The 18,190-nt window shown below is 41.3% G+C and overlaps 1 protein-coding gene across 1 annotated transcript; it reads right to left on the bottom strand.

The window, feature by feature from the left end:
* Positions 1–96: 96 nt before the first annotated feature.
* On the bottom strand, positions 97–14,064 carry nfs1 (NFS1 cysteine desulfurase). The gene is made up of 13 exons (XM_039015597.1): positions 13,741–14,064; positions 13,246–13,322; positions 12,945–13,061; positions 12,773–12,856; positions 12,386–12,538; positions 12,092–12,185; positions 11,840–11,974; positions 11,383–11,540; positions 10,940–11,045; positions 10,538–10,619; positions 1,797–1,880; positions 1,519–1,608; positions 97–1,177 (listed from the first exon to the last, which is right to left on the bottom strand). The coding sequence occupies exons 1-13, from the start codon at positions 13,832–13,834 to the stop codon at positions 1,114–1,116; spliced, it is 1,338 nt and encodes a 445-aa protein (XP_038871525.1). The 5' UTR covers positions 13,835–14,064; the 3' UTR covers positions 97–1,113.
* Positions 14,065–18,190: the final 4,126 nt, after the last annotated feature.

The following is an 18,190-nucleotide window of genomic DNA, read 5'->3' on the forward strand; positions in this document are numbered from 1 at the left end:
ATGCTGTACTAACCCTGGATACTATAATTCAATCAGAGCATGTGGAGAATAATTTAAGAACCAATCGACCAACTACATAAAATACTAACATAATAATTCAGGGTCAGACCGAGTCATTTTTATTGGAGCGCTAGCTACAAACATATGCATGTATGTATACATTATGTGAGATTAGATTGCTGTTGGACATTGTGGAAATACATTTTGGGAAGAGTAATGAGTCTGCTGTGCTATCTGCTGCATGTACAAAGCAAAAAAAAACAAGCACTGTAAATGTTCAGTCACGGTGGTGGTAGATTATACTGATGTCATAAAACAGCTGGCCATGTAAATTGGTTTGCATACTTCCCTCACAAGAAATGTTCAAATCAGTTTAAATGATAACATGCAAGATTCATACAAACAATACACATTTTGCCAGAGACTGTATACAAACCAACTGGGGAGAATTTCCATGATTGGAAGACTATTAACCCACAAGATTGGCATTCAATTTCACACAATGAGACCTAGGGAAATATTTTATCAATTTCCTCCTTTAGTGAATGAAACCTGTACTGTTGACTTTCACCTTGTTAGCATGCTGTATGTTGTCAACGAATAATGACTTATCCATGAACTAAATGGAATGTAGCACATGCTACTACATGAATGAACCATTCTGTAACTTGCTCTCAGTCATGAAATCCCATGGTCAAAGCAGCTGATAAATAATGTTAACTACTTAAGAGCAATTGTAAAGAACAGGAAGGTATGCACACAAATTTATGCTCCCAATTCAATGCTTTAAGGGACTTTCTGTTCTTTACAAGGTTTCTTTATTAGCCCAGCACACACATTAAGGATGTGCGTATGAACACAAACTTTTCTAACTACTTAAGAGCACAATATATGCATCAATAATAATACTTTGTCAAATACAAAGGAACAAATTATTCAGGTCTGCCAATACAAAATCTAGTCATAAGCCTACACTAAAGTAAGTCAGGAAGTTGTGCGTGTTTCTTGACAGTAGAAATAATTACCAGTCATCACAGGAGTGGCATAGTATGCAGCAAACTAAACAAGTTTAGTATTCACAATGCTCTTAGGTATGTTTCCTGAAGGCTTTCTTTAGTGCTGCGTCCATTTGATGCTCTTCAGATCGATTCCTTCTTGCACCATCTCCCACAAGGGGCTGAAGAGAAAAACAAGTTGGACAACAATGAATACATTAACCTATGAGTGCATTGATAATATTGCAAGTTAAAAGGCTATTTATTATAAAGTATTTCATTCGATCATTAACACTGTGTACAAAAAATATTCAAATGTCTTTTCACCAGTAAATGCCTAGTTAAGTGACATTCAGCATGTATATTTTGCGGTGGTTTCCAAGACACAGATTAAGCCTAGTCCTAGACTAAAAAGCACATTCAATGGAGATTCTCCATTAATCTTGATTTGTAGTCCAGGACTAGTCTTAATCTGTGTCTGGTAAACCACTGTATGTATGCTATTCTACTCTTTTTCACTCACCTCATCTCTCTCAGGCGTTTGACCTGCTGAATGCACTTGTCCACTGTATAGTCCACTTCTGCCTCTGTGCTAAATCGTCCGATTCCAAATCTATAGGTTATGGAGTAACAACAAAAACAGACTAGGTAAAACACCAAAATAATACCATTCAGCTGCAACATGTTATTCTTGACCCTGCTCTTTTGTAATTAGGAATGATAAAAAGAAACATTTAAATCATTCAAATCCCATGACCATCCATTTGAGCTTCTTGAGTTGTGTTCCTAACCGTTACTCACCTGATTGAGGAGTGGGCCAGGTCCTCATCTGTTCCAATTGCTCTCAAGACATATGAAGGCTCCAATGAAGCAGAAGTGCAGGCACTGCAGGAAGATAGCATCATCAACGTACAGTATTTTCATTTGGATCCAACTTAATAGCTGTTAATCTATTTGATATACACTACTGTTCAAACGTTTGGGGTTAATTAGAAATGTCCTTGTTTTTGAAAGAAAAGCAAATTTTTTGTCCATTAAAATAACATAAAATTGATCAGAAATACAGTGTAGACATTGTAAATGTTGTAAATGACTTTTGTAGCTGGAAACTGCAGATTTCTTTATGGAATATCTAAATAGGCGTACAGAGGACCATGATCAGCAACCATCACTCCATTGTTCCAATGGCACGTTGTGTTAGCTAATCCAAGTTTATAATTTTAAAAGGCTAATTGATCATTAGAAAACCCTCTTGCAATTATGTTAGCACAGCTGAAAACTGTTGTGCTTATTAAAGAAGCAATAAAACTGTCCTTCTTAAGACTAGTTGAGTATCTGGAGTATCAGCATTTGTGGGATCGATTACAGGCTCTATTCTTGTTGAGAAATTGCCAAGAAACTGAAGAGCTCGTACAACGCTGAGGCAAGTAGCGCTGGAAAAGGAGGAAGACGTTTTACGGGCTCACAACCGATTGTGTTTTTTGTTTGTTTATTTGCATTGTATAACTTAATTTTTAAATTATTTTGTACATAATGTTGCCGCTACCGTCTCTTATGACAAAAATAACTTCTGGACATCAGGACTGTGATTACACTGGCAGAATCCTTTTTTCCCTTTGACAAGACGAACGATATACTGCTTTCTCAGGAACAGGCCCAGCTCCCAGTGATTTGCGTGAAGAGGAGGCGGGAAAAAAAGGGTACGGATGGCGGGCTGCGTTCTGAGAACTCGTAGGCAATCTAATAAACCCCCACTTCCTTACATTCTGCTAGCAAACGTGTAATCTTTGGACAATAAACTAGATGACTTACGAGGAACTGTAATATCTTACGCTTCACCGAGTTATGGCCGAACGATGAGACTTACCGCTGGCAGGTTATACTCTGCACCAGCAGGACAGAACAGCGGCGTCTGGTAAGACAAAGGCCAGAGCACTATAAGGAAGTCTCGAGCTATTGCTCGCCAGAGGTAGAGTATCTCATGATAAGGTGTAGACCACACTAACTACTTAGAACGTTTTTGTATTTTTCGTTGCTGTTAACATACCACCACAGTCAGAGGCTGGCACGAAGACATCATTGCTTATGGTGGAATACAGCTCATTCAAACAGGAAAAGCTCACCCAGAGGAGGCGCTGTAGTAGCTGGGGACTTTAATGCAGGGAAACTTAAATCCGTTTTACCAAATTTCGATCAGCATGTTAAATGTGCAACCAGAAGAGAGAAAGAGAAAGAAAAAAACAACCTCTGGACCACCTTTACTCCACACACAGAGACGCATACAAAGCTCTCCCTCACCCTCCATTTGGCAAATCTGACAATTCTATTCTCCTGATTCCTGCTTACAAGCAAAAATTCAAGCAGGAAGCACCAGTGACTTGGTCAATAAAAGTGGTCAGATGAAGCAGATGCTAAACTACAGGACTGTTTTGCTGGCACAGACTGGAATATGTTCTGGGATTCCTCCAATGGCATCGATGCCGTCGTCCCCACAGTGACCTACCAACATAACCAGAAGCCATGGATTACAGGCAACATCCCCACTGCGCTAAAGGCTAGTGGTGGTGCTTTCAAGGAGCGGGACTCTAAGCCAGAAGTTTATAAGAAATCCCGCTATGACCTGTGACGAACCATCAAACAGGCTAAGCGTCAATACAGGACTAAGATCGAATCGTACTCCACAGGCTTTGATGCTCGTCGGATGTGGCAGGGCTTGCAAACCATTACAGACTACAAAGGGAAGCACAGCCGAGAGCTGCCCAGTGACACGAGCCTACCAGACGAGCTAAACTACTTCTACGCTCGCTTCGAGGCAAATAACACTGACACATGCATGAGTACCAGCTGTTCTGGAGACTGATCACGCTCTCCTCAGCCGATATGAGTAAGACCTTTAAACAGGTCAACATTCACAAGGCCAGACAGATTCCCAGGACGTGTACTCCGAGCATGCGCTGATCAACTGGCAAGTGTCTTCACTGATATTTAATCTCTCCCTGTCTGAGTCTGTAATACCAACATGTTTTAAGCAGACCACCATAGTAACTGTGCCCAAGAACACTAAAGTAACCTGCCTAAATGACTACTGACCCATACCACTTACGTCTGCAGCCATGAAGTGCTTCGAAAGGCTGGTCATGGCTCACATCAACACCATTGTCCCAGAAACCCTAGACCCACTCCAATTTGCATACCGCCCCAACAGACCCACAGATGATGCAATCTCTATTGCACTCCACACTGCCCTTTCCCACCTGGACAAAAGGAACACCTACGTGAGAATGCTATTCATTGACTACAGCTCAGCGTTCAACACCATAGTGCCCTCAAAGCTCATACGCTAAGGACCCTGGGACTAAACACCTCCCTCTGCAACTGGATCCTGGACTTCCTGACGGGTCGCCCCCAGGTGGTAAGGGTAGGTAACACATCCGCAACGCTGATCCTCAACACGGGCACCTCAGGGGTGCGTGCTCAGTCCCCTCCTGTACTCCCTGTTCACTCATGACTGCACGGCCAGGCCCGACTTAACACCATCATTAAGTTTGCCGATGACAACAGTGGTAGGCCTGTTCAGACAACGACGAAACAGCCTATAGGGAGAAGGTCAGAGACCTAGCCGTGTGGTAACAGGACAACAACCTCTCCCGCAATGTGATCAAGACAAAGGAGATGATTGTGGACTACAGGAAAAGGAGGACCGAGCACACCCCCATTCTCATCAACCAGGCTACAGTGGAGCAGGTTAAGAGCTTCAAGTTCCTTGGTTTCCACATCACCAACAAACTAACATGGTCCAAGCACACAAATACAGTCGTGAAGAGGGTACGACAAAACCTATTTCCCCTCAGGAGACTTTGGCATGGGTCCCCAGATCCTCAAAAGGCTCGACAGCTGCACCATCGAGAGCATCCTGACTGGTTGCATCACTGCCTGGTATTGCAACTACTATGCCTCTGACCGCAAGGCACTACAGAGGGTAGTGCGAACGGCCCAGTACATTACTGGGGCCAAGCATCCTGCCATCCAGGACCTCTATACCAGTCGGCATCAGAGTTAGGCCGTAAAAATTGTCATAACTCCAGCCACCCTAGTTACATACTGTTCTCTCTGCTACCGCGCAGCAAGCAGTACCGGAGCGCCAAGTCTAGGTCCAAGAGGCTTCTAAACCGCTTCTACCCCCAAGCCATAAGACTCCTGAACACCTAATCAAATGGATACCCAGACCATATGTGATGCCCCCCCCCCCCCCCCCCTTTACTCCGCTGCTACTCTTATCATCTATGCATAGTCACTTTAACTTCTTATGGTTGGGTGGCAGTATTGAGTAGCTTGGATGAAAAGGTGCCCAGAGTAAACTGCCCGCTACTCAGGCTCAGAGGCTAAGATAGGCATATTATTAGTAGATTCGGATAAAAACACTGAAGTTTCTAAAACTGTTTGAATGATGTCTGTGAGTATAACAGAACTCATGGCAGGCAAAAACCTGGGAAAAAATCCAACCAGGAAGTGGAAAATCTGAGGTTTGTCTATCCAATATACAGTGGGATATTGGTCATTTTGTACTTCCTACGGCTTCCACTAGATGTCAACAGTCTTTAGAACCTTGTTTGATGCTTCTACTGTGAAGAAGGAGGGAAGGAGAGCTGAACATGCGCGCTCACGTGACAGCGACCTGCTTTCCATCGCATTTCTGAAGACAAAGGAATTCTCCGGTTGAAACATTGAAGATTTATGTTAAACATCCTAAAGACTGATTCTATACATCGTTTGACATATTTCTACGAACTGTATTGGAATTGTTTGACTTTGTCTGACCTGCGCCTCATGAATGTGGATTACTGGACGGAACACGCAAACAAAATGAAGGTATTTGGACATAAATGATGGACTATAATCGAACAAAACAAACATTTATTATGGAACTGGGATTCCTGGGAGTGCATTCTGATGAAGATCATCAAAGGTAAGTGAATATTTATAATGCTATTTCTGACTTCTGTTGACTCCAAAAAAATGGAGGATATCTTTATGGCTTATTTGGGCTCGGAGCGCTGTACTCAGATTATAGCATGGTGTGCTTTTTCCGTAAAGTTTTTTGAAATCTGACACAGCGGTTGCATTAAGGAGAAGTTTATCTAAAGTTCCATGTTTAATACTTGTATCTTTTATCAATGTTTATTATTAGTATTTCTGTAAATTGATGTGGCTCTCTGCAAAATCACCGGATGTTTGAGGCAAAACATTACTGAACATAACGTGCCAATGTAAACTAAGATTTTTGGATATAAATATGAACTTTACCGAACAAAACATACATGTATTGTGTAACATGAAGAAGAAAAAAAGTTTGGACACCTACTCATTCCATGATTTCTTTATTTTTACTATTTTCTACATTGTACAATAATAGTGAAAACATCAAAACTATGAAATAACACATGTAATAACCAAAAAAGTGTTAAACAAATCAAAATATATTTGAGATTCTTTAAAGTAGCCACCCTTTGCCAGCTTTGCACACTCTTGGCATTCTCTCAACCAGCTTCATGAGCCAGTCACCTGTAATGCATTTCAATTAACAGGTTTGCCTTGCAAAAAGTTCATTTGTGGAATTTCTTTCTTTAATGCATTTGAGCCAATCAGTTGTGATATACAGAAGATGGGGCTATCTGGTAAAAGACCAAGTCCATATTATGGCAAGAACAGCTCAAATAAGCAAAGAGAAACAACAGTCCATCACTACTTCAAGACATGAAGGTCAGTCAATACATTTCATTTCAAGAACTTTGAAAGTTCTTCAAGTGCAGTTGCAAAAACCATCAAGCGTTATGAAACTGGCTCACGAGGACCGCCGCAGTAAAGGACGACCCAAAGTTACCGGTGCTGCAGAGGATAAGTTCATGAGAGTTACCAGCCGAAATAAATGCTTCAGAGTTCAAGTAACAGACATCTCAACATCAACTGTTCAGAGGAGACTGCGTGAATCAGGCCTTCATGTTCGAATTGCTGCAAAGAAACCACTAACTACTAAAAGGACACCAATAAGAAGAAGAGACTTGATGGGGCCAAGAAACACGAGCAATGGACATTAGACCGGTGGAAATCTGTTCTATTCTGATGAGTCCAAATTAGAGATTTTTTGTTCCAACTGCCATGTCTTTGTGAGATGCAGAGTAGGTGAACGGATTATCTCCGGAAGTGTGGTTCCCACCGTGAAGCATGGAGGAGGTTGTGTGATGGCACTTTGCTGGTGACACGGTCAGTGATTTATAAGAAACTGATTTATAAGAAATTGATTTATAAGAAATTTATAAGAAACAAATGATAGTCCCACTAAGCACAAACCAGATGGGATGACGTATTGCTGCAGAATGCTGTGGTAGCCCTGCAGGTTAAGTACCTGCAGGGCTACCACAGCATTCTGCAGCAATACGTCATCCCATCTGGTTTGTGCTTAGTGGGACTATCATTTGTTTTTCAACAGGAAAAATTACCCAACACACCTCCAGGCTGGGTAAGGGCTATTTTACCAAGGAGGAGAGTGATGGAGTGCTGCATCACATGACCTGGCATCCACAATCACCCAACCTCAACCCAATTGAGATGGTTTGGGATGAGTTAGACCGCAGAGAGAAGAAAAAGCAGCCAGCAAGTGCTCAGCATATGTGGGACCTCCATTAAGACTGTTGGAAAAGCATTCTAGGTGAAGCTGGTTGAGAGAAGACCAAGAGTGTGCAAAACTGTCATCTAGGCAAAGGGTGGCTACTTTGAAGCATCTCAAAATATTTTGATTTGTTTAACACTTTTTTTGGTTACTTCATGATTCCATGTGTTATTTCATAGTTGATATCTTCACTATTATTCTACATGTAGAAAATAGTAAAAATAAAGAAACCCTTGAATGAGTAGGTGTGTCAACTTTTGACTGGTACTCTATGTATATATTAGGGATGAAATGGTTACCGGTTTCACGATAAACCAAGGTAAAATTCCAGAAGGTTAGTATTATAATTTCACATTTTTATTATGATTAAAACCGTGTTTGATTACCGCGGTTTGAAAAACTCACGGTAAATACTGTCCAGCATCAACCACAGTCAGCAACAGTCTGACGCAGGCTCAGCATGCAACGTGGGTTTTGTTTTGTGTGAAAACATGGCGGAAGGCAGTGATAGCGCTCGGGAGATTTTTCAGCCTTCTTAGAGGATCAAATCTGAAGTGTGGTCGTATTTTGGGTTTTACATTAGTGCAGAGGGAAACTTAATTGAAGATGGTCACCCCGTCTGCAGAACAAGTAACAAAAAGAAAACGCTGTGAAAGGGGGCAACACTTCAAATCTTGAGTCATCTTTGTGACCACCACTTTATAGTGAATGCAAGTTAAGTTAACTTTTAGCTCAATGCATGATGTGGGGACTTCAGAATGGGGGAACATGTCATGCTTTGTCTGTAACTTGCTAATAGCTTGTCAATAATGTAAACTGAAGCTTTCAGTGGAACCTACTCGTGTCTGCAGAGTCTATTCGCCCATTGCACACGATAACATGTTATGTAGTTTAGTCACCCAACCAACATTTTGTTCATTTAAAATCCGGAAGTCATCGACTTGGTTGTAAGTGTGTTCCAACAGGAGAAACACTATAGACTCCTGTACAATACTCCTGAATTTATGTAAATTGTTTGGGCTCATTGCAATTACTATCACTGTCTAAAGACTCATTTGTATTTATGTAAATTGTGCATGGGGTCATAGCATATACTCGAATGCAACACAGAAGATAGACTGTGTGGGTGGGTGGGGAAGTGAATAATAATAATTATAATGTAACAATAATAATAATAATATATTTGCTATTCGCTTGTTTAGAATGGGCATGCAGCAGGCAAACCCAGTGATGCTACTGGCCCCTCATCTACAGTTGTGAAACAGGACCTCAAGCAAGCATTTAAAAAGGCAGGCTGCTTATGCACCCACATCAAAATGCTCAAGACCTCACTGCAGCCCTTTCATATTACATTGAAATGTAAAAATGTCAGCATATTTAATTTGCAATCTCAAGTGAACAAAGATGCATACATACAGGATGTTAGGCCAGCAGCACCTTGTTTCTTTATGAAGGAGAGAACAGACATACAGGATGTTAGGCCAGCAGCACCTTGTTTCTTTATGAAGGAGAGAACAGACATACAGGATGTTAGGCCAGCAGCACCTTGTTTCTTTATGAAGGAGAGAACAGACATACAGGATGTTAGACCAGCAGCACCTTGTTTCTTTATGAAGGAGAGAACAGACATACAGGATGTTAGGCCAGCAGCACCTTGTTTCTTTATGAAGGAGAGAACAGACATACAGGATGTTAGGCCAGCAGCACCTTGTTTCTTTATGAAGGAGAGAACAGACATACAGGATGTTAGGCCAGCAGCACCTTGTTTCTTTATGAAGGAGAGAACAGACATACAGGATGTTAGGCCAGCAGCACCTTATTTCTTTATGAAGGAGAGAACATACATACAGGATGTTAGACCAGCAGCACCTTGTTTCTTTATGAAGGAGAGAACATACATACAGGATGTTAGACCAGCAGCACCTTGTATCTTTATGAAGGAGAGAACAGACATACAATCAGTGCTGTTCATTTGACTTGTTTACATAGTGTTATTTTAATGTCAACACCTGAACATTGGATTTGTTTACATAGTTGTATTGATCTTACTTGCACATTGCTTGTGTTGCTTTTATATGCAAATGTTATTTACTTAAAGGTTGTGTTCATTAAAACATGCATTAGGGAAACTTGACTCATGATGCCATCTTTAATGTTTATGCACAAAGTGCTGCTAATTTTATTTGTTGTTTGTTGGCTTTCAATATAACTTGGTGAAATGATTTCAGTGTGTGTATCAGTACATTTAACATTTCCAGCACATTTTAATAATACCGCTATAATACTGATAACCGTGATAATTTGTCACTAATCGTGATATGAAATTTTCATACCGTTTCATCTCTAATGAATAAATATATGTATGTGTATGCGCACACACACACACACATATATATACACAAGCATCCCACAAAAAGTTGGGTGAATTTTGGCCCATAATATGGACTTGGTCTTTTACCAAATAGGACTATCATCTGTATACTATCCTTACCTTGTCACAACACAACTGATTGGCTCAAACACATTAAGGAAAGGAATTCCACAAATGAACAAGACACACCTGTTAATCAAAATGCATTCCGGCTTCCTCATGAAGCTGGTTGAGAAAATGCCAAGAGTGTGCAAAGCTGTCATCAAGGCAAAGGGTGGCTACTTTGAAGAATTTCAAATATATTTTGATTTGTTTAACACTTTTTTGGTGTTTTTTTGGTGTCCATGTGGGTTATTTAATAGTTTTGATGTCTTCACTATTATTCTACAATGTAGAAAATTTTAAAAAATAAAGAAAAACACTGGCATGAGTAGGTGTGTCCAAACTTTTGACTGGTACTGTATATAAATAAAAGCATCTAATAGCTCTTTATTTGCTACTGACCTGCCGGATGATAGAGCGACATCCTTCAGGGCCATCAACAGACTCTCTCCCTCCACGTAGGCAAAGGACAAATTAATGCATCCTGTGTCCGACAAAGATTCAAGTTAATAATAGAGCATCAACATTTAAGGAATTCTTCACCGATTCATCAACTGACTAAAGTACAATCCACAAACTATTATGCGTTTCACTTCATCTGTAGGCATATGCAAAATACTATTGCTCTAATGTGATTATGATAATGTCCAGCACAGTACTTGATTTAACTCATAAGGAATATATTTAACAGATTACCAGCCAATCACATCAAATGATTATTATGAAAAATATGAATTCCACTTCCACCCACTTATATGCCTGTGTCTATTATTCTGTCCACAAATCCCTTGTTCTGCGCTTCACCTGGGTATCTTTGCTCTGGATCACCATTCATCACAACATCAGGGATCTCTGACATGATTTTGCTCACAAGGCGGTTTGCCAACATGGACACCCGGCTGTGATCATACTGGAAAGGAGAGAAGATCAATAAGCAACAAAAATAATATGTGAACTTATTCTTTCACTATAAAGAATACACTACTATACTACTACAGTAAACACTTCTCATTTACCCATCAACACAACATGCAGCAAAAAATATATGATGGAACCTTTCATATAATGCAGTGGGGATTTGTCAGTTTGCTGTGCAAGCCTCAACATTCCGACTGTTTTTTCCAATGTCTTTTGAACTCAAGCTAAATTTAAAAAATAAATAAAAAAAACAGTAAAAACAAACAGAAGCAAGCATTGATGAACAACATCCTGTGTAAGTTTGTTTCAGGCAATAATGAGTTGTCTACCTCTAGCTCCTGCTGGGCTATATCACAGGCTGCTCCCAGTCCCACAGCCAGAGGAGTGGGCACTGTCCCTGAGCGAAGCCCCCTCTCCTGGCCTCCACCATTCTGCAGTGGCTCCATTCGAACCCGGGGCCGGCGCCGCACATACAGTGCCCCGACCCCTGTCAAATCATAAACATATTTCACTTGTAATTATTTATAGTCACTCAATTGCTCGCACAGTTCTTACATAAAACACCAACAATTAAAGGAGTTTAATATGTGGCTGGACAAAAGAGTTCACTCAATGTAGTAGTCAGGCTTGGGGTCAATTCCATATCAATTCAGGAAGTAAACCGACATATCAATTAAATTTTCTCTCCTTGCTTTTCAGTGATGAAAACAGGAATTTCAGTTTTGTTCCTAAATTAAAATGGAATTGAACCCCAACACTAATAGTATCTGATATTCAACAATGTACCTTTGGGACCATATATTTTGTGCCCGCTGATGGACATCAGGTCTACCTTCCAGTCAGATACATTGATGGGGATTTTTCCCACAGCTTGAGCTGCATCAGTGTGGAAGAACACGTTCCTTGACCGGCAGATTCGACCTGGAGAAGTGTGTGTGAAAATAATAGCGGATTAATAAAGATAAAACAAAGATAAAACGAAATATCTCAATTTCATAGTGGATATACTTCTGAATCTATTTTGGCTAAAAAGGTTACCTATGTCTTCGACAGGCTGCCTCACACCAATCTCATTGTTCACGGTCATCACAGACACCAAACTTGTGTCTTGACGAATCGTTTCCTCCAGTAGCTATAAAAAATAGCAACATTTTTATATCAGCATGTGAGGTATTCAAGACATGCAAACGTATTGAAGAAATAGGCCATGAGAACTTAATTTATCTTATTCTTGGTACAAGAGCAGATTGTGGAGTGGATTCATACAATGGGGCTGTATAAAACATAGCACATTGCCACATTTAGATAAAACAACCAAACAATTGAGCTTGCCTGTAGGTCAACCAAGCCATTAGTCTTCACAGGAAGATAGGTTATGTCAAAGCCCTCTGCCTCCAAGACTCGACAGGAGTCCAGCACACACTTATGCTCCGTCTGAGTGGTGATCACATGCTTCTTCTTGGATTTGTAAAATCGGGCCACACCCTAGGAGGAATGCATTGTACGAAGAAACAAAAACAACCACTCAATTCCTTTTCCTCTTAATTGTTAGCATGTATCCTCATTTACAAATAAATTACACAGCAGAACAGTTGATTGACCTTAGCTCATTCTTATGTCTTAATCTTTCCATCAGCTGGCAGTTCTTGGCATGTATTATTCACCCTCCGAAATCCTTGCCGTTAATCTGACTACTAAAGCGGTAAAAGGGAGACTTACTTTGATTGACATATTATTGGATTCAGTGGCACCACTTGTGAACACGATCTCACGAGGATCTGCAGCAATCAGGTCTGCCACTTGCTGTAAGGAGAAATCAAATGAAGATATGTTAGCCTTATCATCAAATTACATGATGCAATAGCTACTCAATTAATTGTAAATTAATTACCTTTCTAGCTTTTTCCATTGCACTTTCACTTTCCCAGCCATATGCATGTGTTCTGGAGTGAGGGTTACCATAATAATTAACTTGATAGGGAAGCATTGCATCCAGAACTCTTGGATCCTAGAGTCATGAGATAAAATACATTGAGTTGAAGATTCTGTGCAGGTTGCATTTCTCAAAGATGGCATTGGATCTTATTAATTCGCTTCAATGCAATGTTTTACAGATTTGACATGCCACCAGTTTGGTATAATTATCGTGGGAGAGCCTATAGGCTGGCAGCTAACGTTACAGAGCCACATACCATTGGTGTTGTTGCTTGAAAATCCATGTACAGAGGTCGCAACTCATCTTTCTCCAGTTCCCTACTTTTGATCGATTCTGTAAAAACACCATAATAGTGTCATTTGGGTCCAGAAAGCATACACATTGATCTGGGAATTCATTGGAAAATGTCTAATATGCATTCAGGGCAGAAAGACACTGTCACACGGACGTGATGTAACGGCATAAAAGTTGAGTAACTGGTTACAAAACAACTAGGAAATCGGACAAATACGACCTTCAAGTCGGAAAACCTGAGCTCTAAAAAGAGGTCAGAGTTCCCGAGTTGGCTGACCGTTGAAATCGATTTTTCCCAGTCGGAGCTCGCTTTTTCCCAAAGTTCCCAGTTATTTTAAACACGGCATTATCTAACTAACTTGATGCGTCATCGAATGAGTGTCATTAGCTCGTGAGCTAGCTAGATGATAATTAGCTAATAAAATATTGGATAAAAAAGCCGCATAAACTAAAATACCTCTCGCAACAGCATTCACAGCATAGTTCGTTCGGTGGCTTGGGAACCCTCGCATGGATCCCAGAAGCCTCGTCGTAACAGTCTTCCTCATCATCTTCACAGTAGGGTAATGTTTTGCTAACCTTGCTTTACAGTTGTAGCTAACCTTCACCAGTGACAAACAGGATTCGCAGCGAGGAAAATAAGCTTGCAGATCTCTATGTTTGCCTGGTTTTGTGAGACCCAGGTATAACAATTTATTCGATTAACAGGCTGGTTTAATTATTAAGACGCGTCAAATCCTTGTCGACACAGTCATCATGTGAGGCATAGCCAAAATGGCAGCGAGGGAGTTCTATTAACCTGAGCCGCGGTGCACCGGTCTATGGCCAGTGACGGGAATGGGCAAAAGCGGCGAGGGAGGCGCGCCAATCTCAAATCGAACAGTAATCTGCACCGCTTGGTCATGTTGTCAACAAGGCAGCATGGTGCATCGTCCAGAAACATACATCTCTTTTCCATAAACTATATGTTCGTATTTTCATTGGGAATGTAGATAAAGCCTTTATATGAAAAGCAATCACTTTTGCAGGAGTAAACAGAGATTCATACTCATTACCATACTTTGGAACGCCATTTGGGTCTTTGCGTGTCAAAAAAAAGATACATCAAATAACCCTGTTTGACGTTTCATAAGCTTGTTGACCAATCAGGACCGGGATATGGCTGCACGTGACATAATAATTTAACACATTCATACAATTTTTACGTAGTTATTGCACATAGATTACACTGTCCCTCGTATTTCATATGTCACAACGATTGTTATGATGCTGTCAGTGCTACTGGGCGGTAATCATTTAGGCAGGTTACCTTTCGCTTTCTTGGGCACAGGGACTATGGTGGTTTGTTTGAAACATGTTAGGGCTATTTTAGATTAAGACGCCTAGCTAGATAGTTAGCTAGTTAACTATAACTACTGAAACAGATGTCGTTTTGCAATGTTTTTGGGGAAAAACATTATTTGCATGCATCAGCTAGCTTCCTTTTTGTATTCCCAGCACTGTCCCAGAGTTTGAAGCGCAGCAAGTGAGCAAGACAACTTTAAAGCCCTAACATGTTTCAAACAAACCACCATAGTCCCTGTGCCCAAGAAAGCGAAAGGTAACCTGCCTAAATGATTACCGCCCAGTAGCACTGAGGTCGCTGGCCATGAAGTGCTTTGAAAGGCTAGTCATGGCTCACATCAACACCACTATGCCGGAAACCCTAGACATATCACATTTTATTTGTCACATGCGCCGAATACAACTGGTGTAGACCTTACAGTGAAGTGCTTACTTACAAGCCCTTAACCAACAATGCCGTTTTCAGAAAAATAATAATAAGAGATAAGAAAAACAAATAATTAAAGAGCAGCAGTAAATAACAATAGCGGGGCTATACAGGGTACAGGGGCACCGGTGTTATTAGGGTTATTAAAGTGGCTATGCATAGATAACAGAGAGCAGCAGCGTGGTGGAGGGAGGGGGGGTGCAAATCTGCTTGGCATCTGACCGTAAGGTGCTACAGAGGGTAGTGCGTACGGCCCAGTACATCCCTGGGGCCAAGCTTCCTGCCATCCAGGACCTTTATACTAGGCGGTGTCAGCTGCTACTCGCTGTTTATTATCTATGCATATTCACTTTACCCCTACCTAGATGTACAAATTACCTCGACTAACCTGTACCTACGCATATTGACTCGGTACTGGTACCCCCTGTATATAGCCTTGTTATTGTTATTTTATTTATTTTTTACTTTAGTTTATTTAGTAAATATTTTCTTAACTGTTTCTTGAACTGCATTGGGCTTGTAAGTAAGCATATCACGGTACGGTTTGCACCCGTTGTATTCGGCGCATGTGACAAATAACATTTGATTTGATTCCATAAAGTAACCATTTGCGTCACTTTCAAAGGGGGACTTTTACTTTGAAGGCATACCGCCAATTCCACTATTGTGGTTAATCCTTATTGTTGTTACCTTTACAACACATAACCCGGTAGGGTCAAGCCTCACTGAAGCTAGCTGGCTGCTTATAACGTGAGCTTTGGTAAAAAGGGTTTAGTAGCTGGCTAGGTAGTTCTTTTCATAAATTGAAGTTCAATTTCCATAGGAGATGGAAGTGGCTACCACAAGTGGCTACCTAGCTAATACACTGCTCAAAAAAATAAAGGGAACACTTAAACAACACAATGTAACTCCAAGTCAATCACACTTCTGTGAAATCAAACTGTCCACTTAGGAAGCAACACTGATTGACAATAAATGTCACATGCTGTTGTGCAAATGGAATAGACAAAAGGTGGAAATTATAGGCAATTAGCAAGACACCCCCAAAAAAGGAGTGATTCTGCAGGTGGTGATCACAGACCACTTCTCAGTTCCTATGCTTCCTGGCTGATGTTTTGGTCACTTTTGAATGCTGGCGGTGCTCTCACTCTAGTGGTAGCATGAGACGGAGTCTACAACCCACACAAGTGGCTCAGGTAGTGCAGTTCATCCAGGATGGCACATCAATGCGAGCTGTGGCAAAAAGGTTTGCTGTGTCTGTCAGCGTAGTGTCCAGAGCATGGAGGCGCTACCAGGAGACAGGCCAGTACATCAGGAGACATGGAGGAGGCCGTAGGAGGGCAACAACCCAGCAGCAGGACCGCTACCTCCGCCTTTGTGCAAGGAGGTGCACTGCCAGAGCCCTGCAAAATGACCTCCAGCAGGCCACAAATGTGCATGTGTCTGCTCAAACAGTCAGAAACAGACTCCATGAGGGTGGTATGAGGGCCCGACGTCCACAGGTGGGGGTTGTGCTTACAGCCCAACACCGTGCAGGACGTTTGGCATTTGCCAGAGAACACCAAGATTGGCAAATTCGCCACTGGCGCCCTGTGCTCTTCACAGATGAAAGCAGGTTCACACTGAGCACATGAGCACATGTGACAGACGTGACAGAGTCTGGAGACGCCGTGGAGAACGTTCTGCTGCCTGCAACATCCTCCAGCATGACCGGTTTGGCGATGGGTCAGTCATGGTGTGGGGTGGCATTTCTTTGTGGGGCCGCACAGCCCTCCATGTGCTCGCCAGAGGTAGCCTGACTGCCAATAGGTACCGAGATGAGATCCTCAGACCCCTTGTGAGACCATATGCTGACACATGCACATTTGTGGCCTGCTGGAGGTCATTTTGCAGGGCTCTGGCAGTGCACCTCCTTGCACAAAGGCGGAGGTAGCGGTCCTGCTGCTGGGTTGTTGCCCTCCTACGGCCTCCTCCACGTCTCCTGATGTACTGGCCTGTCTCCTGGTAGCGCCTCCATGCTCTGGACACTACGCTGACAGACACAGCAAACCTTTTTGCCACAGCTCGCATTGATGTGCCATCCTGGATGAACTGCACTACCTGAGCCACTTGTGTGGGTTGTAGACTCCGTCTCATGCTACCACTAGAGTGAGAGCACTGCCAGCATTCAAAAGTGACCAAAACATCAGCCAGGAAGCATAGGAACTGAGAAGTGGTCTGTGGTCACCACCTGCAGAATCACTCCTTTTTTGGGGGTGTCTTGCTAATTGCCTATAATTTCCACCTTTTGTCTATTCCATTTGCACAACAGTATGTGAAATTTATTGTCAATCAGTGTTGCTTCCTAAGTGGACAGTTTGATTTCACAGAAGTGTGATTGACTTGGAGTTACATTGTGTTGTTTAAGTGTTCCCTTTATTTTTTTGAGCAGTGTACTTACGTGGATTCCTAAATCATTGCTATGAACATTGAAGATGACTGCAGTTTCTTGTCATTGTTTTCAGGCTGCTTGCATTGGTGCAAGCTAGGATGGTACCACGCATAAAATAGCTACCCCAGAATTTTCTAATAACATCTGTATCAACTATATTTGCAAACATTGTTGATCCTGCTCTTATTTCAAATGCTCACACAGACGTTTTCCCCATTCGGTCGAACAAATAATGCCTTATGCAATAATGCAACGCGGTATTGTAAACATCATGGCCGATGTGTGTGCACTTTTTTTTTCTACATCTTTGACAGTGCTACTGATCATAGTGGTGGCGCTTGGCTTGCACGTTCAAATTCAGCACACACGACATTCTATAATAGGATTGTGTTATTTGACGTGTCAAATGAAAAGCTTATTTAACGGGTCAAATAGTGTTTTGTTTTTTTTACACGCAAAGACCCAAACGGCGTTCCATACCTTTTTAATTTTTTTTATTATTAAATACATTTTTACTCATATTTACATTTAAAACATATTTACATTGCTACATCAAACATGTCTAACAAAACAAAACAGGCATTAACAACAAAATACTAAAATATTACAACAACAAAAAATTATAATAAACAATTCTAGTGCAATTGTATTCACTCAAATCATGTTTTTCTTGTTGTTATTCACTAGGGATAATGTCTTAAGATA

Source organism: Salvelinus namaycush, chromosome 20, assembly GCF_016432855.1.
Source record: "Salvelinus namaycush isolate Seneca chromosome 20, SaNama_1.0, whole genome shotgun sequence".
Lineage (NCBI taxonomy): Eukaryota > Metazoa > Chordata > Actinopteri > Salmoniformes > Salmonidae > Salvelinus > Salvelinus namaycush.